At 43.4% G+C, this 27,844-nt stretch overlaps 1 protein-coding gene across 1 annotated transcript in view; it reads right to left on the reverse strand.

The window, feature by feature from the left end:
- Positions 1 to 429: 429 nt before the first annotated feature.
- Positions 430 to 27,844, reverse strand: part of Kcnq3 (potassium voltage-gated channel subfamily Q member 3) — a gene marked incomplete at its 5' end in the record, with an annotated part of 298,267 nt that continues 270,852 nt past the window's right edge. The window contains 6 exons of the mRNA XM_010629624.2: positions 430 to 9,537; positions 11,729 to 11,813; positions 14,029 to 14,127; positions 16,160 to 16,291; positions 18,293 to 18,395; positions 19,313 to 19,515. Of these exons, the coding sequence (XP_010627926.1) occupies positions 8,803 to 9,537; positions 11,729 to 11,813; positions 14,029 to 14,127; positions 16,160 to 16,291; positions 18,293 to 18,395; positions 19,313 to 19,515 (1,357 nt within the window). The remainder of the gene's footprint in view (positions 9,538 to 11,728; positions 11,814 to 14,028; positions 14,128 to 16,159; positions 16,292 to 18,292; positions 18,396 to 19,312; positions 19,516 to 27,844) is intronic.

A 27,844-nucleotide genomic window follows, 5' to 3' on the forward strand; every position in this document is an offset into this window, starting at 1 on the left:
GCAATGAGTGACTGAATCCAAGGCTGTTAGAAACTGGTGTAGCTTCTTTTTTGTACTGGAGACTGAACTCATGACCTTCCATTTTTGAGGTAGGCACAAAGCTAGTGAGGTAAGTCCCTGGCCCTGGTAAAGCTTTTCTGTCTTCTCCTTCCTGATCTGGCTAAAGTGGAAGACCCCAGCATGCCAGAGTCCACGACAGAAGTAGCCCAAATTCAAACATCGTCTTTGGTACTTAGTTAATCTTCACTGTACTGTGGTTTGAGCAAGAAAGGTATCTTATCTGTTGTGTTAAGCCACTGATATTTGTAAGTTTATCTGTTGCAGCAGCCAGTATTATTTATCCTAGAGAAAATAATTTCATAAAGCTGTTTTGAAGCAAATAACATTACTCCATATAATCATTGAAATGTCTATTTATTAATAAGTGGTGCAGTATTTTATTTTAAGATAGAACATAAAAAATCAGGTAAGAATTGTTTGCATAATATATATGGAAATCAACCTATTAAAGTTGTTCAAATATTGGACAGAGCCAGAATATAAATTATACATACAGTTTAAAAATTACAGGAAATCATATTATAAAGAGCACTAAAGGCCACTTGTGGAATAGTTGTGTTCCTGTGTAAGCCAGAATGTGAAGAAAGCCTACTCTTAGCATGGAGACAAATCCAGGGACCAAGGCACCAGAATTCTATGCCATAAAAAGGGGTTAAAGAAAATACAACCCAAAATCAAATACAATGGGCTCACATCACAGAAAACCTTAATTTGTTCTTCAATGATTGGTATTTTCCATCATTGCAACATTAGAAAAAGGGGAAAAGATAGTCCTATCCCGTCTGAAGCAAGATGGAGATTATTTTTCTCTTTAAAATGGGGAAGGACTGGCAAATGCCTCTCTAAGGTGATTTTCCAAGATATGGCCAAGCCTACCTTACCTCTCCATCAGCAAAATGTCTGCTGCTGGACAGAAGAGTGGTCCCACATCTTGGACTTGCCCAGCACTTGGAATCTTAACCCTCAGAGGAACATGGGAAGGCAGAGCTGACCTCTGTCCCTTGGAAGTGTATTCAGAGGAGTAGGGAAGCACCCCATTACCAAATATGTTTGGCTTCCATTGATCTTTTAATACTGAGAAAGAGAGAAACTATTGTTCTAAGCCTTTGGCCTTCCAGAGAACACTTATAAAGACTAAACTGTTTCTGTAGGATTTCAAAGCCCTGAAATGAATGTTCAGTGTAGCGACAAAAGACCAGAGTCAGCAGAGACTCGGAGACATTTGAACTAGTTTGGTTAAAAACAATGACAGAAAATCCTTGGGGACAAAGAACAAAGGGCATTTGTAGGATTACTCGCAGTCACTAAACTCCAAGAGCTAATGGATTCCAACATGAACCAGGTGAATAATTTATGTGGCATCCTTTTCTGCCACTGACAGCTAGATTGTGAAACCACTCACTCAAGAGCCCAGTGCAATAGCCAGCACTGGGCTGTTGCTCTTCTCTCCAGAAATTTGGAGGTCTATGATCACTTTACTTTAAAGCTAGCTGGACAGAGGAAGGCCAGGCATTGTGAGAAAACACAGGGCATGATTTCAGAATATATCTATTGATCTGGGAGGCTTGGGACACAGAATAAGCTTTGGCTGGGAAGACTTTGGTTAAAACCCTAGCTCTTCCTCTTGTAATATGTGACCTTTGGTAACATCTTTTCCCTTTTAGCTCTGAGATGCAGACAATAACATTTCCTTCATGGGTTTGCAATGAAGATGGGACAGTCAAGTGAAAGCAGTATAATGTCATACGTCACTTGTAAAGAGAGCTTAGGATAAGTTTCTCTCCCCTTCCCTGACCCCCCACCTTGTAGACAGAGGAAGAGAATGGAACATTGAAATAAAACAGGCTGTTAGTTTTCATAACTCTCAGGTTTCAAATTGCATCCCATTTGACAAACATTAGAGGAATTACAAATATATTCCTAAGCACCAGCTAGGCTCTTGACCGATTAATTATAAACCATTCTCAGACTATTTCATTATCGATTCCATTATTTTCCCTTGAAATTTAGTTTAATCCCAGAACAGTGCTATTTGGAGGAAGAAGACATATATTGAGTGACAGTTTCTAAAATTACTGGGTCAACTATTGCCATCCAAGACCTTGACTGTCTTTCTTTTTGACTCTGGGCTTTTGGTTGAGACTGACCCAGGAGAGTTAAATACCCTACCACTAGTTTAACAAGGGCCACTAGGGAGTCCTGCCAAATTCTGGCAAATTTATCCTCAGCAAAACAAAAGTGGAAACCACCAACAGAGAGCCTCATTTGAGCCAAAGAGGCCTGTTGCTTCTCGGACTAATATTTGAGTCACAGAAATATCAGACCTCTGATACTGAATCTTGTTTCCTTCTCTATAGCTTTTGGAAAAGGCTCTAGAGTACTTGGGGCTTCTCTGGAACAAAGTGAGCAACACCAGGTAGTATTCAGGGGAGATCCAGGGATCCCAGTGCAAAGGGACATTTTTGGTAGGACCAGCAAGTTGGGTCCTAATATAATACAGCTTGCCCCAATATAATATCCCATTTTCTTAAATAAAACCCATGCGGCAGCTCTGCTCAGCTCGTCTAGAGATGAGACTACAACCTGAGATCTAACTCTGGAGCTGAGTGAATCCAAGTGATGGAGCATAGAAGTGAATCATTCCAAGCTTGGCAGGACAAGGGAGGGCTAAAATAGAAGTGACCAGAGGAGCGCAGAGTAGGGGTATCCATGATCAAGGGCTTGTCTTCTGAATTCTTTTCTCAGCTGCATCCAGCATCAGCAGGGTTTCCTTGGGCTTTCTGAAAGCCGCTATAGTTTGGAAGAAGGAACATTATCATGTTTCAAGACACAGAAGCATCATCCAAATCCTAGAGAAGGGAAGACTCTTCAAAACGTGTTTGGTGTTTGGTTTAGCAGTTTCTTGAGTGGTTCTGAAAGGTTTTTTTTTGTTTTGTTTTTTTCATTTTCTGAGCTCAAAAGTAGCACTTATGTTGCACATTTGGACCAAGAGTTGAGAAATCTGGGCTCAAGATTTAATCTGCTACTCGGTTGCTTTATTTCATCACCAAGAGACCAACTGTGATTCCCTGCACTCAGAAACTCTGCTGTCTGATTTAAAAAGAGGGCTGGCTCTTCGGGACAATCAAGGTGTCCTTTTCTTCTGAACATCTCAGGTTCATGAAATTATGTCTTCTTCCATCAATAATAATAAGCCACAACAGTAGTCACAATTTTTCTACAGGGATGCGTGAGGCTGTTAGAGGGTGGACGTATACCAGCCTTGAGAGGATATGAGCTGGGTTAAACTCTTTCTTCTGTAAGTTCTCCTACTCGCTGTGAGGGTGTTGTCTGATAGCCATCCTGCCAGAGTTGACTTGCCTTGTGGGAAAAACAAAATTTTCATGTTTCACCATTCCTTTTGGGCTTTACCTCCTACAAATCATCCTTTGAGAAAATAGTGCAACATATGGCTATGTCCCATGGGGCTTCCACAGGCCCGCCACGGGATCCAACCTTCCTGTTCTCTCTTCATTGCAACGGTCCTTCTCTTCTGTACTTTGATGGAAAGAGTAATCATTTTTAGTTGTGGAAGTGCTTGATTTCATCATGTAATAATTGGGATCATATCTCAATCATCCTTTTTTTCTGAAAAATATTTTCTGGTGTAAGTCTAGAGTTAAGTAATATCAGCAACTGACAATGGAATCCACACATACTATAAAGCAGGAACATGAAAATTAGTCCCGAGTATGGTTCAGTCACTATAGTAGTGGCTTTATATCTAGATAGTCTCATCTGAACTTCAAAACAGGCCAGAAGAGTCACATGCTTTTATATGTCTCCAAGTACAATTTTTGTCTCTAAGTCATCTCTAAATCCTATCTCTTTGACACTGCCATACTGGCTTTCAAAAATCACAAGAGATATGCAGATAATCAGGCCCTAACATGGTCAACTGGAGCATCTGTGAAGTGCTACCTGCTACTTTTTTGAAGAGGCATATAGTTTAGGTTTGCAAGGTGCAATGTCAGTAACCCCAGCACAGTTGAGTAGTTTGGATGCTAAAAGAGGATTTAGCTTTTTAGAGAGTTCATCCTGAAATGAGCAAGCTTTCAAGGACAAGTGAATGCAAATTCCTAATGATGCCTTAAGGCTTGGGAAATAAAGAAAATCTTTATAGTCCTAGGTGCCTTAGACATCAGGAAAGATGAAGGGCAATTCTGTGGCATCTTTCAGATGGCAAAGGTTTGAAGAGTTCAAGGTGTGTTTGGCAGCACTGTTGGGAGTGTAGTTGACTTCTAAGACCATGACAAATTTCTTCTCTTTCCCCCAAAGAATTGGATCTACAGGTCCTCACAGGCAGAGTGGCCTTTTTCTCTTTAAATAGATGCTGTGACATGACTTTTACCACAGCTTCTCTTGGTCAGCACAATGCAGTAGAACTCTCTTGGTGTCCATCTTGGCAGGAATTTAGATAGGAGAAATCTGTTTTGCCTAAGGACCTTTTTCACATACTGTCTTGCACCAAGAAGTCCAAAACTTTAAAGTTCAAGACATTGAAACCAAACTCAAAGTCCTCATTCAACCAATTCAGCCTTCCCTGGGGTGATGGGATCCTTAACATTTTGATGAACATTTTCGTTCTCACTTTCTTCAGTGTTGAACCTTCAACTGCTTCCAAGCTGAGAAACATTCCTGTTGGTAGAGGTGGCCACCGGGTGAAATAAGACATTTCTCATCCTTGCTGACATAGGTTGAAGGGGCCTACGACATTTATGGGGCTTCTAACACCAGATTTTTTATGGCAGAAACTGAATTTTCTAATCTCTGGATTTCTGCTTTATGGTTTCTTGTAAATGGTGGTGCTTAATAAATCTTGTCAAATGACAAACATGAATTTTTCTTTATTACAATCTCACTAGAGTATCATGAAATTATGAAATGGTTTTGGCAAATTTTGAGTAGATCATTATATTAGTTTTGTTCTACAAGTAATTACTTCTTTACAGTGTCTGGAATTGCCTGAAGATAGGAAAAAGATGCATAATTGTTGATTAATTAGTTTGTTTTGACCTTTATTCTTTGGAGTTTTGTATGTATGTTTTCATGAAACTAGAAGTTTGTAGTATCAGTGTCATGACTAATAAGTCTGAATTCTAAGTTCTAAGAACCAATATAGTACTTTCTTAATTTGGTGTATATGCTGATGTTGAACTTATGGTGATCCTATTGCCTCAGCCTCCCAAGTGCTGGATTATAGGAGTGTACCACCACTGCTAGCAACTTCAAAAATTCTTTCCTAAACTTTTGATGTTTGATTATGTGCTATGATTTGATGGTTAAAACTCACAGTTGATTTCAAATAGTTTTTTCTCAGCCCACAAGATTACCACTTGCCTAACATTAATAAGTTGATATATCTCGTTCATTTTTATCTTGTTAAAATATGACTTCTTAATTTGGGAGTGGAGCTAGGGAATCAAACTCAAGGGCCTTGCAAGAGCTCTACCACTGAGGTCCAATTTACTTGATATATTAATTTTTGCAGTGCTGAGGATAGAATCCAGGACCTTATATGTTCTAGACAATGGCTCTACCACTGGGTTACATCCCTGCCCCACCTCTTAAATTTGTAATGGTATATAACACTCAGAAACCAGATATATACCACTATAACAGGGTCACAGTTTACCTGAGAAAATCATTCCTAGTTATTATGATATGATTAATTTGTCAGTATTTCCATGGGTTTTGGCCCAAACTACAGTGATATTTTGGACAACTGTGGAACTACCAGTGTATATTGGGGCATGCTGTTAGATTCTGTTCTGTTGGATTCATTCATCATGTGGTTTCTTTATCTGAGAAGAGAAATTCTGTGAAGCACACACTGTTTATTCCCGTTGCTCATGTTGAATCCCGAACCCAAGCTCATGCTTCTTCAATGCCAGTCATATTGGTAAGCAGGCAACCTGAGTATGATTGGTTTATTTTTCTAGAATTTAGTTTTTGATAAAAAAATAAATGTCAAAGCAGAATTATTCTAAAGGATAATTATTGTCTTCTGTTTTCCTAGATGGGAAAAACCAGTTCTTAATGTTCTGATCATTCATTCATGAGCTAAGTATCTTGTCGGTGTCCACACTGATGAGTAGAACTCATTAGATGCTGGAAAATCAACACAAACCCAATTCCTGCTATAACCTTGTAATCATCAGGGAAACTGTATTTCCTGCCTATCATTTGAAAAGTATTACAAGCTACCATTTTTGGCAGGTTATTAAAAGAACTTTAAGTAGTGTATCTAATTTTAGGTCTATGGTAAACATTTTCAGCATGGGAATAAAAAGATCTCACTCTTGAGCAAGAACCTCAATGAAGTCGTGAAATACGGATCTATTTGTAAAACACTGCTCTTGAATTCCACAAGAATATTAGTACATTAGAAAGAATAATTGGTATATACGTGCAGGGTTTGATTTGTGTTCTCTTTTTGTTTCTGTTCCCAATAACTTGGGAAGATGTAAGATAGATAGATAGCACAGTGGTTTCTGGATAAAGAGCCCAGGAAGATCAGGGCCAAGACCCAACCCCCTAGGAAAAGATATAGGACAGTTTCTTAGGTTACAGCCCCAGTGGCAGTAGTGAAGCCATATTGATGGGAGTGGGGGATGAGGACCAAAAGGCCCATGCCCTTTGCCTTTGCAATTGCTGAAAAGTCATGAGGAAAACTGTAGGGTAGGGGCTTCTTGTCCAATGTGTAGGATGACTCTTGCATACTTCCTGACTTGGACTTACCAGTCAATACCCATGGGATGCTGCATGTCAAGCTCCTTTCTATCATTTACAACACCAGCCCTTGTTCAGAGATTTCAGGCTTTGGTTTAAGTTTCTAAAGTCAGGGGCCAACCCTTCATGAGTATGGTATTCTTAGTCTTTTGTGCAAGATTCACTGGTGTGTGAATTAAAAGGAACCAATGTGTGAAGACTGTCTCCAACACAGGGCAGGACTCTGATGAATGCATCGACTAGATGTTTGCCATCTAGCTTTGCCATCTTGACAAAACTGTGAGGGAGAATTTTGATGGCAGTGGCATGTAGATATTTGCTTAGACCATTTTGATCTGTTTGACGGTCACCATGGCAACCCACCACCACTACAGTGTAGGTTCACGGAGTATGAGAGTAATGTCATTTACTGACTGCATCCCAAGACTACCAGAAGTCTTTCCCATCAGAGTTTTCAGAAAGTAGCAATATCTCCTAAGAGGCCACAGCAAGGCTTGTGCTTAACACAAACACTTCTACAGCCCAGAGCATGCCACATGTCTGCTCACACTCCAGAAAAATCTCACAATTATATGTAGTGTAGGTGCTTCCATTGGCAAAATCTGGTGGAGTAAGAGTGGATGGTTTTGGAAAGTTTGCCTATTTGCATGTTGACAGATATATCTTGGGTGTATTACTATTTGTTCTGGGTCCCAAATGTAATGCAGCAAGAAAGCATGTTTCACATTAACAGAACACGTTCTCCTGCTAGATCGACTGTGGGAATTTCTTCCCACACAACACAGGGTGCCAGTATCTTGCCTTCATTTCTGGGTCCCAGTATGCAAACAGCAGAGTGGTGTGAGGAAAGGAGAGCAGGGCAGAGAGGAAGGCAGCAGGCAGGAGCTTTGAGTCCTGGCTCTCCACGGCACCATGGAGTAGACTCAGGTAAGTCTCTATACCTGAGCCTAAGATTTCTCATCATTAAGAACAAAAACTTGGAAAAGATAATTTCTGCATGCCCTCTTGATTCTAAGTTTTGCTTTGCATGGATACACAGGGAGCAACATGAGTTGGAACCTCATTTCTTTTTAATAGTTGGGACCTTGTTTTGAAGACACTGAACTTGGGTCCTGCCCAGAGGGCCACCCTGCTGCTAGTAAACTTCACTGTCTTTGGTTACATAAATTGGTAACTATTTTAATTTTTGTGTTTGTGTCTGTGGCATGTGTGTGTGTGTGTGTGTGTGTGTGTGTGTGTGTGTGGTGTCTCCCCACCGGTTTATAATACATGTGAAATGCCGTAACAGGGATTATCAATACCCTTACAGATAGGGAAACTGAGACATATACGGGACAGTGGCAGAGCATGTGAAGTCCCTTTGAGAATTTTTAAATGTTTTTTTTTTCTTCTGGCTCTTCGTTAAGAAAATAAGTTTCAACTTCTTGATTTTGGAGACTTAAGAGCTATCTTGTGCCTTCCCTTGTGTTCAATCGGTCAGCAGCCTCATTGGTATGCAGTGTGTTCTTGTTGAGAAAGTTACTTGCTTTAGTAAAGTTAATTCCTGGAATATTTTACATGGTGTGTGTGTGGGGGGGTAATAACTTAAACTATATTCTCTGCTTACCAAACCAAAACCCCATAACCAGTCAACCAAAGAAACAAACAGCGCGGCTCGTCCGTAATCTCTCCCTGTACTGGTCCTGTACTGGTCCAGTCACGACTGAAAGTAAGAACAGCAGATAGATGTGTATCCTAGAGGAGACTAGCGGTACCACTTAGACAGTGTTGCGTCATGCAAACCATGCTGAGAAGGAAGCGGCTGTGTTTCGGTGACCGGGGAGGAAGGACGCGGGAGAACCCGCTCTGGCCGGGCCCTGCGCACGCGCATGCACTCGATGCAGCTACTGGTGTCCCCGCTGGACGCACAGGCTGAGTCAGGGGGCTGTACAAAGTCTGTGTACATCGCAAGGAGCCAGCCAGTGACCCCCGCTAGGTGGGCTTGTTGGAAGGGGTCCATATGGAATCCGAAATCCCGTCCCCCGTGGACGACAGGGGCAGGGACCCGCTGGGCGTGAAGGGGTCGGTGTCCGTGTCCGTCTCACCCTCTGCAAGGTAGCGCTTCTCTCGCATCCAGCTGGACCCTCCGCCGGGGCCGAACGTGTAATCATCCCTGTCCTGGGAGATGCTGAAGCCGCTCGGGGACCGCTCCAGCTCCTCGTGGTTGACCGACATCAGGGACAGGGGAGTGTCACTGTCCCGAGTGAGGCTGCACCTCTGCCTCGGCGAGATGCGTTCAGAGCAGGGGCCGCGTGGCTCAGCCTGGGAGGGGAAGCTCCCTCGGGAGTCTAGCAGGGTCAGGATAGGCAGAACCGTGGGCCTTTCTGCATATGAGCTGGCCGAGGAAGGAAGGGCAGCCTGGGCCTTGGCAGAAGCGGTTCCCCCTCTGGGTAGGTGCACAGGGTCGTGCGCAAAGAATCCATAGGGGCCAACCTTGTCGATGGGCAGCTGGTGGAAGCTGTAGGGAGGCTCGGGGGCGCCCGCCTCGGAATAGTTGCAGATGATGGTTTTCAAGTCTGAATACCTGCTGTCCTCCTTCTTCTCCCCGGCAGCTGGCGAGCAAGTCCCCTTGGCCGGGCCGTACTCTGAGACCCGGACCTGCAACCTCTCCATGTGCTGCACGTGCATCTCCACCAGGAAGTCCAGCTTCTTCCCCATGTCGTGCACCTGGAACAGATAAGGGCCTGGGAGTCACTGCCCCCTCGTGGGGTGTGGGGTGCTGCTACTGGTGAGGAGGAAATCCTGTATTTACTTTTCAGAACGGAGGAAGCCCCGCGGGTCTTAATGACAATACTAACAGCGACTAATTATTTTTCACCTCCTACTAGCAAGCCCTGCATACACAAGGGTTGATAAAAACTACAGGGAATATTTTCATTTAAAAAAAAAACAATTTGTTACGGTAAACGATTCCGTGCCATGAATCCTCCTCAAAACACTCTCTCACTTTGAACACGCTTATCTCGTCTTTCTTGCCATTTTCTGAAGCAGTTCTGGAAAGTCTCTTTCCCGAGTGTCTTTAGTTGTGCCGGTGTGGCTGCCTTGACGATCTGCATCGGTTCAAACCATGTATCTTTCATGATCATTTTGGCTTTGGGGTGGAGCCAGACGGTTGCATGGTGCAGGATGCAGTGAACAAGGTGAATGAGGACAAACGGTCATGTTCTTATGAGCCCGCCTTTCCCTCTGAGGGCCCACAGCAGCAGCAGTCACTGTTATTATTTTTTTCATAAAGTACACCAAAGAGGGCCTCAAGAATTGCTTCAGAAAGTGGCAAAATGACGGAATAAGTGTCAGAACCAGTGTGTGTGTGTGTGTATGTGGCATGTCAAAGGGGATTGAGGGCACTGTGTCTCCTACAGTGATAGCTTTTAAAAATTTAACACTCACTGTGTATTTTGGCCACCCCTTGTGTATTATTGTCAATCTAGAAACAACCTAAGCAGGGGCTTTCTGGGAGGCAAAGGCTGGTAGGCAGCAAGACAGTTTGAAGGTGAATGTTACAGGCCTTTCTGTCCACCAGTGGAAGGCGCCTTTGCTGATACTTCTCCCTCCAGTCAGGGGACCGGAGTTCTCCAATTGCCAAACACTTTCTTAGAGGCCTACGGATTGGTAGTGTGTTTTTCCTACATGGGGACATCAGCTTTGGAGATGCAGGGCAGTCATGAGCTGAAAGGGAGCTTCTGGGAACTGCAGTCCCCTTGTGCGCCCTTGGGCAGTGGCGGAAGCTGCTGGGATCTTTGCCTCAATTAGAAATTTCTCTGGATTTTTGTGGGTGATTACCTAAGTGTGCATTCCATGCACATGTGCGTGTGTATGTGTGTGGCATTCTTTCTCTGACAATGCATAGTCCACTGAGAAATGCTGCAGTCAGGTAAGGCACTCACCACACCTGACAGATGAGGTTGTGAAGCACTGGACCAGGTGATGTCCCAAGGAGTCAAAGCCATAATGCTAACTAATACTCAGAGAGCCGCTGGTACGCGTCAGACTGTGTCACGTAATATGCGGACTCACAATCTTCTCAACCCTGGGGGGGTGGACATTATCGGTGTCTCTGTTTCACAAACAGTGGCACCAAGAGGTGAAGGAACTTGTAAAAGTTTACCGCGTTAGTCAGTAAGTGGGAGAACTGAGATTATGGTGTAAAATTCCAAATGAGAGACAGTATTTTTGATATATCAAAATAGAATAATCATTCTCTCATCTCTCTTGCATGGATTCAATCTTGGTTCATGAATAAAATAAAAGGATTGGTATGAATCCTAAAGGACGCTGGCAGTGCCATTCTTCTAGTGCAGAATCAGGCAGAAGATGATGCTGGAACATAAACTGCTGTATGGCAGGCACAAGAGGTGAGCCAGGAGGGGGCCCCATGAGCGCGTGGGTCCCTCTCTCCACTCTGGATGAACTTCCCTCATCACGGGCCTTCCTCCAGGCCACTTCACAGAGGCCAGCAGCTGACAGAGAGATGCAGGAAAGGAGGACCAAGGTCATGTGAAGTGGCGGGCAGCGAACTAACAGGGACCACCGTGGAGAATATGATCATAAGGGTGACCATCTGTTGACCATTCATTGCTTCAGTTAATATTCTAGGCAATTCACCTACCTCAACTCCTTTAATTTTCACCACTTTATGAGGTATTAAAGTCCCCATATTTCACATGAGGGAAATTGAGGCTCAGAACAATTAATTGCATGTGATCACTCAGGCAGTAAAGGCTAAGGGATTTAATGCCCATATGCTTTTATGAGTGGTAAGCAGCATTATTCAAGTATCATCTCTCTGTGTGAACAAATGATACTTGGAAACAAATTCTGTGCATTTTCTTGCTGGTGCAGGAAAGGAAAGACCTACCTGTCTTTCTACTTTGACAAACTTTCCCATCATGCTTTGGTCTTCCATTTCTGCCGTGGATGTTCTGGCTACATATGGTTCATTCCTAAGAAAAAGCCAACAATTCTATGAGATCATTGTATCTATTTTTGCTTTCCAAGGTCATTCAGTGGGGGCTAGATCATGGCCCACAGATCTGTCAAGCTCGTTCTCATGCTGATACATCCTGGAAATGGCCCACTCCATGCTGGCCACAGGCAGTCAGGGATAGCCAACCTCTTCTGGGCTTCAGCACTGTAGATGTTATGCTTACCTCCCCTGTTGAAAAACTTGGGCCAACTTGGGAGCTACAATTAAAGAGGGTATTTTTAAAATACTTTTGTAAGACAGGGTCTCACTAAGTTGCCCAAACTGAGCTTGGATGTATGATTCTCCTGCCTCGGCATACCCTAAAAGTTGGGATTATAGGCAAGCACCACTGTGCCCGCATAAGGAGACTTTGATTTGTATTAAAGTTAACAAAGCACCTGACAGTGCCAAGAGTGTTTAATTCCTGTAAATCTAATTATTTTGGTTTTTGATTCCTGACTGAAAGAGAACTTCAGTACTGAGTGTGTTTTTGAGAATGGGCAAGATGTGATCTCCGAAATTCTACACAGTATACATATTTCAACTGGCTCATTTTGTTAAGAATGGGAAAGACCCATTTGCCCATCCATTGGAAACTGGATAAAGAAGATGTGGTTTTTCTATAAAATGGAATATTACTCAGCCATAAAGAACAAGAAAATAGATTCATTCATAGGAAAATGGATACATATTGAAGATATACTCCTAAGTGAAATAAATAAGGCACACATGTGTAAATACCGAATAGTCTCTCTGGTGTGAATAATCTGCAATAATACAGAAGATCCTAATAAGATTACTGACATTTAGAAATGGGAAGAAAGGAGCTAAAGGTGTAGGGAAGGTGGGATGGGTAGGGGAAGGGTAATAAGGGAAAAGAAAAAAATGTGAGATAATGAAAAGATGGAAATAAAGTGTTTGTAGATGGGGAGGGGAGGAGGGGGTGAAGGGAGGGCAGGGACAAGGGGAAAAAATGAGAACCAAGACATGTCATGTAGAGGTACAAATTCCCAACAATGAATGTAACTGTACTGTATCCCTAACATGTACCAATAAAGTCAATTAAAGCTGAAAAAAAAAAGAATGGGAAAGAAATGTTGAATCTGCAAATGATGTAAATAATGGTGCTGGTGGAAATGGGGCTCCAATGAGTGTGGCATCTTCTCTTGGGCATAGTTAATATTGGCCTAAATTCGAGTTAGTTTGGATATTTTTATATTTTATGCATTTGAGACATTTCAGGGAGCCTCATCGTTACTCAAAACCAGTCATCATGAGCACTTTCTTGGTAGTTGCATGTTCTGTCTCTTAAACCACTGTTCCAGCTCTGTATCCCTTCTGTGTTTGGCTGCACAGTTTTGAATGAAAGCAAATGTCAAAAACTAGTGATCCATGTGCACACACTTGGACTGTCTGGACACAGGATGCTCTTTGTTAAGACCAGCAAGAATAGAATGGAGAAACAGTTGCATCCTTTAGCTGGGGCATGTGCCTTCCAGGTCCCCATGGTCTCTCAATCCCTGTCCCATTCCTAGCTGGGGCTGAACAGCAGAGACCTTTTGCTATTATGCATGTGCTCTTGCTTCTTTTATAAGAGGGAGGTATACAATGTTCCTTAGGCTGGACTCTCACTCATTTATCTTGCTTGCTTCAAAGATATTTGGGAATAAGGAGGTACAATTGTAAGCAGTAGACTTTCCAGAGAGTGCCTCCTTGTTCAAAATTTTGAGGCATTTTTGGGAGGCAAAGAGTTCTCTAGATTTCAACAATGTCAGGCATCTGGAATCTGCTTACTTTCTCTGACTCTGTCCTGGGAGCCATATCAGCCAAAAACAAACAAACAAACAAAAAAAAGCAACAACAACAAAAAAACAGCTGACCAAGAATGCCATGAAGTCCGCTAACATAATGTATTTACTGTTCCTATCCCAACAAAACTCAGGAGTTTGCTCTTGCTTTACAGTGAGAAAAATGGTGTAGTTTTTTAATTTTCAAAAACCACCCTGGTCTAGGAAGAGCATGGGAAGACCTTTGTACAGAAACCTTTCAAGGGCCTCAAAGTGAAGCGGGCTTAAAATGCTCTCTTCATTGTATTTAGTGGAGTGAAAATTTCATTTACATAAAACATTTGGGGGTGGGGACATAGGCTTTGCGAGTCATGAGGTTGGGCAGTCCCTGCTCACAGGCCCCACCTGGGAGACTGCTGGGATGGGTAGGTGAATGCTGCCCCTTTCTGAGACTTCTTATGTTTTGGAGTAGATGGAGGTCCAGGGGTGAAAATCATATCTATTCTGAAAGAAACAAACAAAAGGAGTGTTAAATTGCATAAAATCTTGCCTAGCAGGAAAACAAACCATTGTATTCCCTCTTAATTCAAGTGCAGGATTAGAATACATAAAAGAAAGGAAGACAGATTATGTGTGTGTACATACATATATATATATGGGGGGGATCGAGAACTACAACTTAATATATATAGGGTTATCCTTTTTGTCTTGTGGTATTGAGGTTATTTTCCCATCCCCAAGGAGAGGAAGGTAGATAAACTGCCGGGATGGCATGAGGACTACACCTTGTCATTTTTTACAGGAAATGTAATAGGTGTGCTGCAAGCCTATCTCATCTTCCATTTCTCTTATCCCTGCCCAAATCCTGTAATTAGTGAGTTCTAGTGCCAAATTCTCTGCTCTGTTTTCAGCTGTGCAGGTCCCTGCTGCTTCACAGGCATCCCTGGCCATGAGAAGGGATGGTCCTACTCTAGCCTCCATATTCTGCTTCCATTTCTGTGCAAACTTCAGCTTCCCCTGTGTGCTGGGGTCAACAGAGGGTAATGTCTCCCATTGAGCGAAAGGGCTGCAGTGAGGGTGGGAGTCAGGGGCCAGTGAGACTGTGCCCCAGAAAGTCATGGGCCACTGTCTGCCCTCAGCCAACCCAGCCTGGTGTGTCTGCGGATGTGGAATCCATCATGCTGAATTGGTCTTCTCCTCTGACTAATCGCATATCCCCAGCTTCGCGGGATATTGCAGTGGGATATGCGATCAGTCATCCAGGCAGCCAACATCTGCCCACAACTCTCAGAAACACATTTTCCTGATAAATATCAAATCCTATGACAGTGTAACAATCCCTCCTATGCTCATTAAGTTGGCTGATATTTTTGGAGTCTGGGGTGTCTCAGACCTCCTGCCCCCTTCCTCTATCTCCCAGGGATCCTTACTTGCAGAAATATCAGTGTGCTGTGCTGAACCTGCATTCACACATCCATTTGTTTATTGGCAGTGAGCACCAACTCTGCACCTGCCATGGCGAGAGGCAAAGTTGGTTTCCCATCTAGGTTACTAGTAAGCATATCTCTACCCTGGTAGCATCACTAACTTCCAACTCCTTTGGCGTGATGCTCCTGTGAACCCATAGGACCCTCCGGTAGGGAAACTTGATTTAGTCAAGGAGGCTGAAACCCAGGAAGGACTCAGGTCAAATTTAACTGTGTCAACTTTTTCTAGGTCTAGGTCCCTATATAGGTCAATGTACACATGTCATGTATATTTCTGAGTAAACATGTGGGTATACTTTTGTGATTACAGTATATATATTATAGGGATGTATGTTATATAGCATAATAGTAACATCACAAAATTAAGTAAAGACTAATCAGTGGATTGCATAATATTACAGATAATTCACTCTCCGTGTGTGTGTGTGTGTGTGTGTGTGTGTGTGTGTGTGTGTGTGTGTATGTGTGTGTGTGTGTGTGTGTGTGTGTGTGTATGGGACTAGTCTTTTGCCTTTTTTAGCTTCAGTTTCCTCATCAGTAATATGGCAACTGTCATAAATGAAGCACACCATAAGGAGAGCTCGAAGGGACAAAACATGTATATTCAAAGACTCCAAGTGACAATTAATAATTGGACACGATGCTATCTCATATTTTCACTGTTATATGTGACACTTGAGTATTTTGTAATCGAGAGGGGGTCACATTTAGAACCAGCCAGCTGGCCTGTTTAGTTGATCCCAGATGTGATGGGTATATCCAAAGCATCACTGTTGAGATCCAGTGGAACATACACTTTCTCCAAGCTGTCAGGTGCGATCAGGACAAGGCCTTTGGCCTCAGTGATGTCATAGTGTCATCACATCCTGTGTGATCCGGTGCTTCTTGGCCATGACATCCAGAGCACTCGATGAGCACTTTTGTTCATAAAGCTTCTCCCCTGTGCTTTGGATTGCTCTGACCACCTCTTACTTACACTCTGAGGCTCACACAGCTTTGATTCCTGCGTGGCCGGGAGAGCACCATCCCACCAGATGTGACTGCCTCACCTTGTTTGCAGGTACTTTATCCTGGAGAGCATGTCGAGATGGCCTGCAGAATACTGCTCTATCACATCTTTCACATCATAAGGCCTCAAAGTTTCCTTGAATTTTTTTTTATAGAGACGGAACTGTAGAATTCTGTAAGGCAAAGCAGAGGCGTTTGTGCATCGTAAGTAGAGAGTAGAGCAGTTGTAACACAAGGCTAAGAAACTCACGGGCAGTGGAGAAAGCAGAGGGAAAAAACTGGATGAGGAGAACTTCTGGCTTTGAGTGGCTGTCTGACCCATCTGAACCAGACACAGTCACCTGCCTAGCACCTCTCCTCCAGGACTTTCTGCCCCTTCAATCATTTGGATAATGACAAAATCATAGTAGGTTTCTGTTCCGAGTACTAATGCAAGTTGGCATTTATTGAGCATTCCTTTCACCCCAGACAGTGAGCATGGCATCTTTTGTGCTATAGGCTAATATATCAATTTACAGAGGGTGGACTCTGGCTCAGAGAATTTTGGCCTCTAGTTGAGCCCCGGTAGCTTCCAGTGTCAGACCCTGTGCTGATGAGGCTCACGCTCTTAGCCACCATTGTGCTGCTTTCTATTTGAGGACAGCTGGAGTCTCCTCCTTGACAGCATCTGTAGGGCTTAGCTTTGGACTCCTATGAAAGTTAGCGTCTACTCTCCAAGTTTTCTTGGTTCCTTGTGAAATGGGGAGCCCAGAACCAACAGATGAAACGAAACACTCACCTCCACCTTTCAGGAACTAAAGTAAGGTCACCCCGATAGCTAATATTCCACGAGTTCTCCATGTGGAGGGCAACTCCTGCTGAGTATCAGATCAGCTAAAACTAAGGATCATGTCAAGAGGCCCCAGCCCACCCCAGGCCCTCCTACCTCATACTTGAATGTTTCTTTCAAAATTCATTTTCCTTGACCGATTTCCTTGACCGAATCCACGGCTCCAGTTTCTAAACACTACTTTAAGGTACTGATCACAGCACTGGATTTAATTCCTACTCTTCCTGAATTTATGCCGTTTTACAAGCCTGCTCTTTGGCTTCTTTCACCTAAGGTAGGAGTCACAATTTATGGCTCATCGCCAAACCCTCCCCTTGCCTGTTTTTGAAATGAAAGATCTACTGGAACTCAGCCACGCCCACTCATTTATGCCTTCTCTGTGGCCGCTTTGCATTGCAATCGTGACCTGAGTACTTGCAACAGAGACCCACAGACCACAAAGCCTAAAATATTTGCTAGCTGACATTTTAAAGGAAAAGTTTGTCAATCCCTGAATTGAGGCAGCAACGAAATGGCTAAGAAGGAGGAGAAGACAGAGACCAGAGTATGGAGCATCTCAGTAGTGCCTCCTCCTCAGCCAACACAGATTCGCTAGCTGTTTCTCTCAGGTCGAGACCCTCCAGCCAGGCATGGATCCAGGTAGGTGTGTTTTCTGTCACAGCACATGGGGTGGTGCCACAAAGAAACAGGTCAAAGGTTGTGCTTAGGTCCACATCTGACAGCTGGGAATTTTGCTGTAGATAGCATGACTGGGGTTTGGAGAATCAACTCGGGTTCTAGAATTCCCTGCCAGCCTATGAAGTAAGTGCATGCCCATATCCCGACCAAGATTAAGTAGTAACATACTTTTTGATTCTCTTGAAGAATTCTAAAGCAAAGCACAAATAACCAGGGTGGCTTATGGTTTCCTCCAATAGAGATGAAAAACTCTGATGATTTATGTCTTGCCAAAATGCTAATATAAAGGAACTATATTGATGGAGATGGGCAGAAGATAAGCTATTTTGAGTAACATGCCCTTAAAGGAAGAAAACTCCATGTCAATACATCCTCTGTTCTGACATCCTTTAATGTAAATGGTGGTAAAAGCCAGAAAAGGGTGGACAGTGGAACACAGGCAGGGAGGCTGTGGCAGCATTTGTATAACGGTAAGCAAGAGTCACCAGGTTGGAACGGCTTACTGAGGTAGGAAGCTGCATCCCTCATAGAGTCCTTAGTAACCATAAAGCCTGCCTCCAGGCAATGGGAGCAGCTTCCTGATCCCACAGAGCACCTTATAAGCCTTGTCCTTTGAGAGTTGAGCCAGGGCCTGGAAGGCTCACAGGTTGGGGAGGAGAGTCCTTACCTGACGGCTCTGATGGCAGCCTTCAGGGTGGGGATCATGTCTTCTATGAGGAAGTCATTCCCATAGCCCCTGTCTTCCCCCATGGGATCACCAGTTCCGGCATCTGGGAGGATGACACGTGAATCAGTGGTGGCCCTGGCACAGTGAAAGCCTTGGGTTCCACTGCTGAGCTATAGTTTCTAAGCCCCAGGGTCTCTGTTACCACTTTTTGGAGCCACACCACAGCCTCCAGCTGTGATATCACACAGCCTTCCTTGGCATTTCCAATCCACTGTGCTGAAGTCAGCCAGAGGTGTGACAGCTGTTGTAAGGGCCAGGAAGGGGTGGGGTGAGGGGAGTGCTACACATCCTGAGTAGCCTCTGAACAGCCACAGGCACTTATGGGAGCCTGAGTGTCAGACCGGTCTGAGTGGGGGCTCTTATTCTGTCCGCCTCTATCCTGGGGACCTTGGGAAGTCACATTCTGAGCCTTCCACCCCCAAGAGACCTTGGAGAGGAATGAGTGATATGGTGGGTGGCCTCAGACACCCAAGAGACTGCTTTCCTGCTTGCCTTCCCTTTTCACAGTGACAGTGGCACATGCAGCCATTATTTTACAGTTCCTCAGCCTCATGGCACTTTCCTGACACTTCTTACACCCTGGGGGCACTAATGCGCCCATCTCCCGGCTTGCTCTTAGCTCCTCTCTGTCCTTCAATTTGACTCCCAGGACCATTCTAGAAACAGTGGCGATGTGTCCCAAGGCTCCCTGCAGAGGCTTGTGTGAAGAATGGAGGAGATCTTGGCCCAGGAAAACAGCTAACCTAGGAGCCTATGAGTCATGGATATATCACTGGTGCCTCCAGCCAGGGGACATAAACAAGGTAAAGAGAGAAGAAGGTCCAGGGAGGGGAGGGAGAGGCTGTGTTGTGGACTCTCCAGAGTTCTTCAAAGGAGAGATCAGGAGAGGGAGGAAGATGGAGAGCTCAGGAAAGAGCCAAGCAGAGGAGACAGAGCAAGGGAGAAGGATCTGGACTTTACCTTCAGAGCTCTGCCAGAAAGCGTAGGCTTTCATGCGGAAGGCGGTGCGGAAACGCTCTTTATTGTTTAAGCCAACAGGCTTTGGTTCTTTAGAAGGACTTTCTTCTATGGCATCTACATTCAGAGGGGTAAATAGCTTTCCTTTAGTATTGCTACCACGAGGATTAGAAAGGCGAACCCGATCCAAGAGACCCAGCTTTTGGCTACAAAATAAGCAAAAGTGAACAATTTTCCTCCTTCAGTGCAGGCTCTTGTAATTTCCCATCCCTCCATAAAGACTCACACATTGTTCTCCAAGGGTGCGAAGTGCACACCCACAGTGCTATGTCTGATTTAGCAGGTTGAAAGTGGACAGAAAGTGGCTCAAATCCTAGCTCAACAACTTACTAGCAATTCAATTTTAGGCAAGTTTCTGAATTTCTATTTCTCTGTGTGCCTCAGTGGAGCTTAAATGACAAACAGCACACACAGCAATCTCCCCCCATGCACAAGGTGTCAGTTACCTGCTGTCAACCACAGTCTCAAAATAGCACACAGTGCAATGAGGAACTGAGATATTTTGTGGAGAGAGCAACCACATATTCGCATAATTCTTTATTACAGTAGAGTTATAATTCTTTAGTATTAATCATTGTTGTTAATCTCTTACTGGGCCTAATTTATAAACTAAGCTTTGTCATAGGTATTTTCACATGGGAAAAAGTGTAGTATACATAGAGTTCTGTGCTGTCTGCTGTCTCAGGCATCCCTGGGGGTCTTGGAATGCAGCCCCTATGGGTATGAAGGGGTTACTGGAAAGTGCCTCGCTCACAGCATGTGCTGCAAAGATTTGATCCTTTTTCATGTCCTTCTACTTAGCATCGGTAACTTCCTGTCTTTCCTTTTCATCATTTCATGGTGCCCACACAGTGAGTCAGAGTAAATCCTCGTAAAATGCCCTCAAACAGAACTGAATGACAAATGATATGAATAGTCACCTTTACCCTGCTGTCCACAAACAGATCCCAGTGAGTAGAATCTAGGGGGGGTCCATGAGCTTGGGTCAGAAAAATTACATCTTTAAATTAAAATTTAATTAAGTTTAAGTCCAATTAAAATTTAGCATCCCTTAATAGCATAAATAGGCAACAAACTCCACCAGTTTCCCTAATGTCTGTTTGGCTTGTGTCTAGATGTCACCTCAAAGCCTCACGTGGTCATAGGTGAGCTTTTCATTGATGGTTGGATCTAGGGTGTGTGATGCTGGGATCAAGGATATGATGCTGGGATTGCTTCATGGTATGATGCTAGGATTAAGACTGCCCCACCTGTGAGTGCTACCTGCCCTAAGGGTAGGTAGTCTGCATAAGATATAAAGGACAGCAACAAGGTCATTCCTCATTGCTTATAGCTTGCTGCTTGACACCTTGCTGCCTTCTGCCTGCCATGAATTGTTTCTCCTCTACAATGCCCCTCTGCCACACTACTCTGACTGGGAGCCAACCCACAATGAACTGAAACCTCTACAAACTGTGAGCCAAACAAACCTTTCTTCCTTTAACTTTGGGTATCTGGTATTTTTGTCTCAGCAATGAGAAAACTTACCAAAACAATGTCTATGCCTGTCCACAGTGAAATCACAGATAATTCCATACTCTGTAATGTTAGGGTATTATTTATGCTCATCACTGCTTCCAGTTTATGAGAGCTTTCAACCTGCCAGGTAGGTTTTGCCATTAAGTTTATCACTAAGAAGCACACAGTCAACATCTCAAGTTTTTAAGTATATTGATAATTCTTTTTTAATACAATCGGTTTTTATAAGTGTATATTACATTTTACTTTGTATTCCATGTTATTATTTTGAGAAGTACATGATCTTTGCCATATTGCAAACAGGGTCTTGGTACACACACAAAAAGTTAATAATAACTCTAGTGTAAGTTGCCCTCATACAAAACATCAGTTACCCTGAACTGGAAACAATGTCCTCCCCTCTCATCTGGCTGATCTTGGGCAAATCTTTTACCTTTCGGAGACCCAGTGGCCTCATTTTTAATATAGGAATATGTGTTATCTGCTTCATCTGTTTGTTATGAGGTGACATTGCCAAAATTTTTGCATACAGGCAGAGACATAGTAAGTGTCCCATAAATACTAATTTATTTTCTCTATTTCTGACCTGGGCACAGGAGTGGTACTTTCCAGAGAGAGCCACATTGCATTTTTGTGCACATCAGTGATTGTGGTTCCATTCCATGGCTTACTCTTCATCCCCCCACTAAGCACAAAGTGGGCACTCAGGACTGGTCAGCAGAAGGAGAAGGTGGATGGATATAGGTGGTCTAATCAATTCTGCATGGGTCTGGAATAATTATGCATTTTCTTAAGAGTGTGTCTGCTTATGGTAGCTACATGTTTCAAACAGTACAGAGGTCATGTTGGATCTGCAGAGGTGAGGAGAGAATGCACTTCTGGCCAAGCTGCTGCTCTGTGCACTTGAGGTAGCAGGTGCTCATCTGTCAAGGGGCCCTAACAACACCGGCTTCCTGGTAGTCTGGGGAATGTTACAAATCATATCTATAGTGCTTTTGCCCACAAAAGAGAAAACACTAGGAAATATTGGATAAGTGAATGAATAAATACATGAATGAGCAGTGAGCAATTGTTATTCCTAACTCCCTATGGACCTGTTTTCTTTCACCTAGTACTGTTTGCAGCTATTTGATTGAAGAACTCCACTAATAACCAGCCCAGGCTAAATTTAGAGACTCTAGTACCCACCCAGCTCCATCTTTTCTGAGCTGAAATAAAAAATTTTGGAGCTGCTTTCCCAATTGGCATTAGGTGCATGACAAGAGTGACATAGAAAATATCAGGGACTATATACTAAAAGGTATGTTGAGGCAGGAAGTTAACTGAAGGCATCCAGAGGCAATCCTGTCCAAGAGGCGAGTAAGCTAATGTGGCTTTGGGACAAGCAGTTCTCAGGCCCTTTTCCCTCCTGGCCCTTGCCCACCCATCTTGCTGCACCTTAGTTTGAAGTGGCTTCTTCTTTTCATCTATGCCAAATCCTGTGCCCACCTCCAAGGACCCCTTGCATGCTGTCTTCCTGCATGCGATGCCCTTGTTTGCCTACTCAGCCAACCTCATTATTGACCTTTAAACCTATAGCTCAGTGCTCCCTCTTGGAGATTAGGTACCCAACTTGTGCTCCAAATATAGTTGTGTTTTTCTCTGTCACTTAACACACTTAAATGCAGTGTCCTGGCCCCAGTACAACATCCTGTTTGGCATAAATAGAAGCTTAGCATAGAAACTCATTTCATGGGCTTAGGGGCAAAACTAGCCTGGGTGGAGACATATTAATAAAGCATATGACCTAGAAGACACGTGCTCTCTGGCCCCCAGATTTCTTGCTGCAAAATGATGACCTCAAGCACAGGGTGCACATAGATGATTAAGGGTTAAATGAGGCAATTAGTATAAAGTGTTAGGCCTATTTCTGAGATGTGGTCAATAAGTGCTGGCTGCCATCACTATCTTGGTAAATAATCTTCTTCCCACAGAAGCAGAAAGTTGATGACATGTGTGAAAAGGATGGATACAATTTCATCAGCCACAGAGAAAGATTTTTGAGTGCTTTTTTTTTAACATGAGCTGAAATGAGTTTTGGGGATTTAGATATTACAGTATTTGACAGTACTTCTTAGTGCCAGTTTCAAAACACTGAACACTGTCATTCTGCTCCACCTCATTAGAAGACCGTCATATGAGAAGCTCATTTCTAAATAAACTAAGCAAGACAAAATTAATGGCAGCTGTGGTGTCTTGATTTGAAATTTCATCATGATTGTTGAACATCAGAATGATAATAAGAGAACTCTCTTGGTTCTATTTGTGCTGGGATTTTAGCATTCATTTCCTTGGCATTTAAATACGTCTGATTTACTTTGGCTATGTTTACTTAATACCCCATTGGTCATGGATGACACTTGAGACTGTGTTAAGAATCCAGACGCATCAGGTACACTCAGAAGCCTCAGCTCTGAATTACTCACAGCCCTTGCACCTAAGAAGCTTATAGAATTCTTCCTCCAGCAAAGTGGATGATCAGCTTACTTGTTAATTATATTCCCTGAAATTCAAGACCCACAAAAGATAATCAAATGCAAGGCAAAGTTCAACTGTGAAATTCAAAGCCCATCTCTCCCCTCTTCACATGGGTTTCAGCGCACAATTCAGGACTTGTTCTCAGAGGGCACTGCAGATCCTGCAAGAAAAGCACTTCTTGGAGCTGTCATCAGTTTCCCTCAGAAAGCCAGAGCATCTCATTCATTAAGCACAAACAAATTCAATGAATTAGAAAAACTGTACATAGATGGACTGGGGGGCTGAAAGTAAAATGAAGGTTGTTCTGCCTGGGCAGATAGAGCCCTTGTCCTGAGCTCCTGCCTCAGCTCTCAGTAGCCATGGAACCCACAAAGTTTCTGGCCATTCAGGACTTTGCTTGAGCTGTGACCTCCACCTGGGAGAACGCGTGTATCTTCTTTCATCTACAGGACTCGTTATTTTTGTCTAAAACTTGGCTCAAGCATTGGCCAAAGGTCACACCTCATTGCATCCAGATGTTGAGTGTGAAGACTAAGGCTCATCTGACACCCACATGGCTTGGCTGTGACACACTTCAAACTTCACTCACCTGTGACACTGGGCCACCATAATTAAATCTTTGACTCACTAAGGACCTTGCCATTAAATCAGCAGGGTGCTTTTGATCCCTCAGAGGATGCTTGGCAACCTCTAGAGACAAATTTGTTTGAAGCAACTTGGGGAGCACTACTGGTATCTACTGGATAGAGGCCAGATGTGCCACGAGACAATCTTGTAACACACAGGACAGACCCACCACAAAGAAATAGCCATCCTATCAACAGAGCTGCGGCTGAGCAACCAAAACACAAGCTTTGGGGCCAGAAACTATCTTGTCTAATTTGTGTGTCTAGTGTCAAGATATCACCATGCCTGGCATGTCACCAGTCTGAAATCCATTATTATGATGTTGAATGGAAGAAGGAAAGAATGAAATGTTTGATGTTTGATGAATAAAGAACACCAAACCTCAGCTGAGCACAGGAAAGCTGTATACTGGAAAGAGTGTGGACTTTGGAGGAACAGAAATGGGATCAAATCTGTACTCTGTAGTTAATATTTAAACTTGGGTAAGTCATTGACTCAATGATTCATTTCTGATTCAGTTTCTTTATCTGTAAAATGAAGCTCATGCTACTTTTTTACTCAACAAAAATGTTTTTAAGACTTGTCAACCTTGGGCTCTAGTAATCTGTTGAGTGTATAGGGAGACTAATCCAGACAAAGTTTCAGCCTCTGATGAAGACACTGATGAAGACACATAATAAGCAAGCAGATGCACACACCGATGGAGCTCTGACCAGGAAACAGGAGTGTAGTGATGGGAGGAACAGGGGTCCAGCATGGTAGGAACAGTAGGGAAGGCTTCTTGAGTGGGTGGGAAATGAGTCAGGGAGCCCATTTCAGTAGTCTAGACACTAAGGAATGAGAAGAAGCCAGACTTCAACGAGAAAGTGTAAAAGATTTCCAGGCAGCATTGTAAGTGGAGGATACACGGGTACATGTCCCACTAAATGTGGGACAGAGCAGCACTACATAAGCACTAATAATGACTTTTAAGAAAGGGAAAGTATATCAAATTTCTATTTAAAATATATACTCATAGCAGCAATAGTCACAATAGCCAAAGACTAAGCGCAGCCCAAATATCACCTATCAGTGGACAAATAGACAAAATGTACACACATGGAATGGAATATTATTCCATTTGGGAAGGGTATTCTGCAATGTGGATGGAACCTGAGGATACTATACTAAGGGCAATAATCCAGTCACAAAAGGACAACAGCTGTGGTTCTGTTTTCACGAAGTATTTAGGGTAGATAGGATGCACAGGGAGAGAAAATAGGACAGTGCTTGCCAAAATCTGGAAACAGGAAAAATGGGGAATAATTGTTTAATTGGAAGGGTTTAAGCTTTACAAAGTAAAAAAAATAAAATTATGGAAACTCACTGCGGAGCAGTGTGAATTTTTGAAGTATACTACTGAAGAGTACACTTAAAAATAATTACATTGTATACCCCCTGTATGTTACCAGAGTTAGTTTTCTTTTTAAAAAAGAATTGAGTGGCTTCTTGATAGAGAATGGAATAGAGTAAAACAAAAAGAAAAAAGAGAAACAAAAAGATGAATAAGGAAGCTGCTGAAGGTGACTGCAATGGGAAGAGGAAGGCTAGGACTTTAATATATAATTTGGAGAAAGCAGAAATACTCCCCCTCGGTGGACTGTATATGGGTGGGGAGGGACCACTCCTGGTTTATGGACATGCAAGTGTGTGGGTCATAATGCCATTTCCTGAGTTGGACAAGGCTGAGGACAAACAGACGTGGGGAAGAAATGAAAGGTGGGGTTTGGGACTTATTACTTAAGATAACCAGGAGGCATTCTCTGTCTTATTTGCTGCTTTATTCTCAGACCATCGATGGGGTTCTGGAGGGGCTCAACAAACACCCATTAACTGGGTGAGTGAATGGTGGATGGACGGATGGGTGCTTCTGATGGACAAGATGCACTGCAATCAAAAGCTGAGTATTTTGGAGAGGCAGTGCTATGGTTAGGGCAAAATGTACCCACAAATTCTTCTGTGTTTTTAAAGTTATTAGCTCAGGGGAATGGGATTAATCCATCGATGCATTCACAGCTGAATGTGCTGTTAGGAGGTGGGGCCTGGTCAGAGCTGGGCCATTGGGGACGTGACCTGAAACAGTGCATTCTCCTCCTTAGCTCTCCTTTCCCCTCCCTGCTTCTCAGACGTCATGGGTTGAACACTTTTTCTTTTGCCATGCCTCTCTGCTATCTTGTTTCTTCCTTGGAGCCAGCCAACCATGAAGTGAAACTGTGAGCCAAAGAGACCTCTCTTCCTGAAGTTGTGGGTGTCAGGCATTGTGTACCAGTGGGAAGAACATGGCGAGACAGGCAGTGTCCCTTTGTTGCCCTGTTTGATGTGAAAACTCGCTGCATAGACTCAAGTCAGCAGCCTGAGCAGCCAACTCCATCTGTAGAGGCCAGGGCCCTCAATTTATTCATCCCTTTCTTCTTTCTTTAATCTTTTCAGATGGAAAGGCTAGATTTTTTCACAGGATCTGCAGCCCCCCTTTAGAAGGCTTGACTAACACTGTAGCCTGCTGGGCAGAAAAGGCAGACATGTGAACACGTGTTACCATCCAAATGCCAAAGCCTTGGGGCATTGGTGCCCGATTTTTCTCTCTGACAAAAGCACATGAATAAAAGTCAGTACCTTGCCTTTGTCCCATGGGAAATTTTAACTGAGAATGAGATGACAAGGAATACGGAGTGGACAGCTGGGGCCTGGAACTTTATGGGCCTTTCTGAATAGAACCCATGTTGCAGAAGAGGAGGGAAATGTCTTTCCTCTCCCACACTGATCACAGTAGATCTCCAAGAACCAAATAATTCATATCCTGTGTGTGGTGTTTAATTTTATGTATAAACTTGACCAGGCTAAGGGATACCCAGGTAGCTGATGAAACATTACTCCCAGGTGAATCTATAAGAATGTTTCCAGAAGAGACTAACATGTGAATAAGTAGACCGGGTAAGGAAGCTCCAACATCAACAATGTGGGCAAACATTATTTAATCCATTGAGAGTCTTTATGGAGCAAAAATATGGGAGGAAGGGCACATTTACTGTTTCTGCTTGAACTGGCCCCTGTGTCTTCTTCTGCACTGGGACATCACTGCTCTTGGTTTCTGGGCCTTTGGACTTTGGAACTCAGTCCAACAATCTCCCCACTGAGTCTTTGAGATTTTCTGGCTTACTTGCAGACATCATGATGTGGGACTGCTTGGTCCACAGGATCACACAAGCCAATTCCTAAAACAAATCTCTTCTGTAAGCTTATTTATAGCCCATTGGTTCTGCTTCTCCGGAAGACCCTGGCACTATATTTTGTTTGTGGTTCCAAAATAAATTACTCTGTAGAAGAATGCAAACTCACAGTTTATTTCAGCCTTTTGTGCATTGTATTTGGGACATCAGTGTGCTATTTTTAACTGACCTAAATAATTGGCATTTCTAGGGATTTTTCACATAGAAAAGGTGGCCTGGGAAAAGATCTCAGGTCTAGGCACTTGATGCTTTGCCAGTTTGAAGATGAAAGACAAAAGAGTGAAAGAACAAAATTAAGGCCTCAATCCCCTCCTTAGCTCGGTGAAAACCTACTCAGCCCTCAATAGTGAGGCCAAAGGAAAGCTCTTGAGTAGATTCTCTCCTGACTTCTTGTTTTAGGTAGGCATTAGAGCTCCCATCCTTTGTGTGACTGTCCCCTACACGTGTGTCTGTGGTGTCCCTGTGTGAACCCTGCAGCACTCCAGCATTCTTTTTTGTATGACACATTCACTTTGGACTGTGAATCTGAAGGCAATGGATCCCTGGG

Source organism: Fukomys damarensis, unplaced genomic scaffold (genome assembly GCF_012274545.1).
Source record: "Fukomys damarensis isolate Sample0158 unplaced genomic scaffold, DMR_v1.0_HiC HiC_scaffold_5, whole genome shotgun sequence".
NCBI classification, from domain to species: domain Eukaryota; kingdom Metazoa; phylum Chordata; class Mammalia; order Rodentia; family Bathyergidae; genus Fukomys; species Fukomys damarensis.